This window comes from Rhagoletis zephyria, unplaced genomic scaffold, assembly GCF_001687245.7.
Source record: "Rhagoletis zephyria isolate East Lansing unplaced genomic scaffold, Rhagoletis_zephyria_1.1 Rzeph_scaffold_02413, whole genome shotgun sequence".
Taxonomy (NCBI): Eukaryota; Metazoa; Arthropoda; class Insecta; order Diptera; family Tephritidae; genus Rhagoletis; species Rhagoletis zephyria.
The window spans coordinates 79,807-81,648 of NW_016159497.1; the positions used below are offsets into that span (position 1 = coordinate 79,807).

At 39.7% G+C, this 1,842-nt stretch overlaps 1 protein-coding gene across 1 annotated transcript; it reads right to left on the bottom strand.

Moving 5' to 3' along the window:
- LOC108366835 (trypsin delta/gamma-like) lies at positions 1-780 on the bottom strand. The gene has a single exon (XM_017621311.1). It carries the CDS (start codon positions 769-771, stop codon positions 1-3), a length of 771 nt encoding a protein of 256 aa, XP_017476800.1. The 5' UTR covers positions 772-780.
- Positions 781-1,842: the final 1,062 nt, after the last annotated feature.

The window sequence follows — 1,842 nt, forward strand, 5'->3', positions numbered from 1 at the left end:
TTAAACCGAGGTAGCAGCGCTGACCACCCATGATCGTAGGTCAGCTACACTTAAGTATACACCAGGGTAGTTGGGATAGGCGCAGCCATAACCCCAGGATACACCGCCAACCAAGACTCCGCCAGAAACCAATGGACCACCAGAATCCCCCTGGCATGCATCTTTGCCGGAGGTGTAAGCGCAAAGCATGGTGCTCCTAACCTGGCTACCATAACCATACGTGCTCGATTGACACTTACTCAAACTGACGATACTCAAATCAACGGACTGTAATTGAGAAGGTAACGAAGAGGAACCATATGTCAGAGTACCCCAGCCGGATACAACAGCAGCAGCGCCATCGGAAGGTGCAGTGGTGGCCAAACCAATTGTCTTGATGGTTGAGCTCAACGAAAGTGAAGATGACAAACGGACGACAGCGATATCGTTGACCATGGTGTTAGCGTTGTAGCCTTCATGATTCTTGAAAGCGGCCACCTGCACGAGTACACCGCCGGAGGTCCTGTAGGATGAACCAGCGCGCACCTTCAGCGATGAGGCGGTTACACTTTGCAGACAGTGAGCAGCGGTGACAACAATAGTATTACTGTAAAGCGAACCACCGCACGAATGGGAGCCCGAACGTTGCAATGAGATTTGCCATGGGAAAGAGCTAATCGAAGTAGCAGAACCGCCGACAATACGTCCATCCAACTGCGGGAGTAGACCATCTGGAATGGATGCACCCAGCACGCAGGCAAACGCCGACAATAGAATCACGAACTTAAACATGTTTAAAGACTTAATGTTGGCTATTGTAGGAGGTGCATGAGCTTTTATAGGGTTTCATTGCATATTGGCATACAATAGGTGCCTAGACGATATCAGTTTGCGGCGCATGGCATGTCTTTTTACAACGCTTTTATCAACTTGCAATGTTGTGCGTCCAGAAACTTTCAATGTTGTGGATCCAGAAACTTTCAATGTTGTGTGTCCGACACCAAAGCAAAGCTTTGAAAAGTTCCTATAAAAAAGCATAGTGCATAGGGCGACAGCTGTAGTGAATAGGGCGAGGTAGATGACATCTAGATGTCTCCCTATGTACTACGTTTGCTACAGCGGAAATAGACGACACGCCATTTCTTTAAATAAAATTAATTGGTGCTCGTTTGTATGTACATACATATGTAAATGCATGTGTGTGCACCTTTCTATTAATATCGTTGAATTATTTTAATATCTATTGCAAAATTTTATTCAGACAGGACTAAAAAGTAGAAAATAAATAATATAAAAAAAACTTTTTAATATACAACGCTTTTATAAATGGACTAAAAAGTAGAAAATAATACTTCTCAGTCCCATAGAATTTGTTTTGATAACTTTTGATTTTGAAATTTTAGCAAAAGTCATTATAAACAATCTATGAAATTGAAAATGAAAAACGTGGAGCGCATGCAATACAAAGCATTCGATTTAATTGACAATAGTCAAACTACATAACGTAGACCTAAAATTTCTACAGCGAAAGTAGAACTTTGAAATCGATTTTAAGCGGTCGTTATTCATATACCCACATACATACATACATATATTACTTTTCATATCAATTCAAGTGTATTACATGCGCCCCACGCTTTTCATTTTCAATTTCATAGATTGTTTATAATGACTTTTGCTAAAATTTCAAAATCAAAAGTTATCAAAACAAATTCTATGGGACTGAGAAATATTATTTTCTACTTTTTAGTCCATTTATAAAAGCGTTGTATATTAAAAAGTTTTTTTATATTATTTTTATCAATAAGATTTATAAAGAGTTTCCGTTCGACATTCTAACGAGCCGATGTGATGCTTATAAAT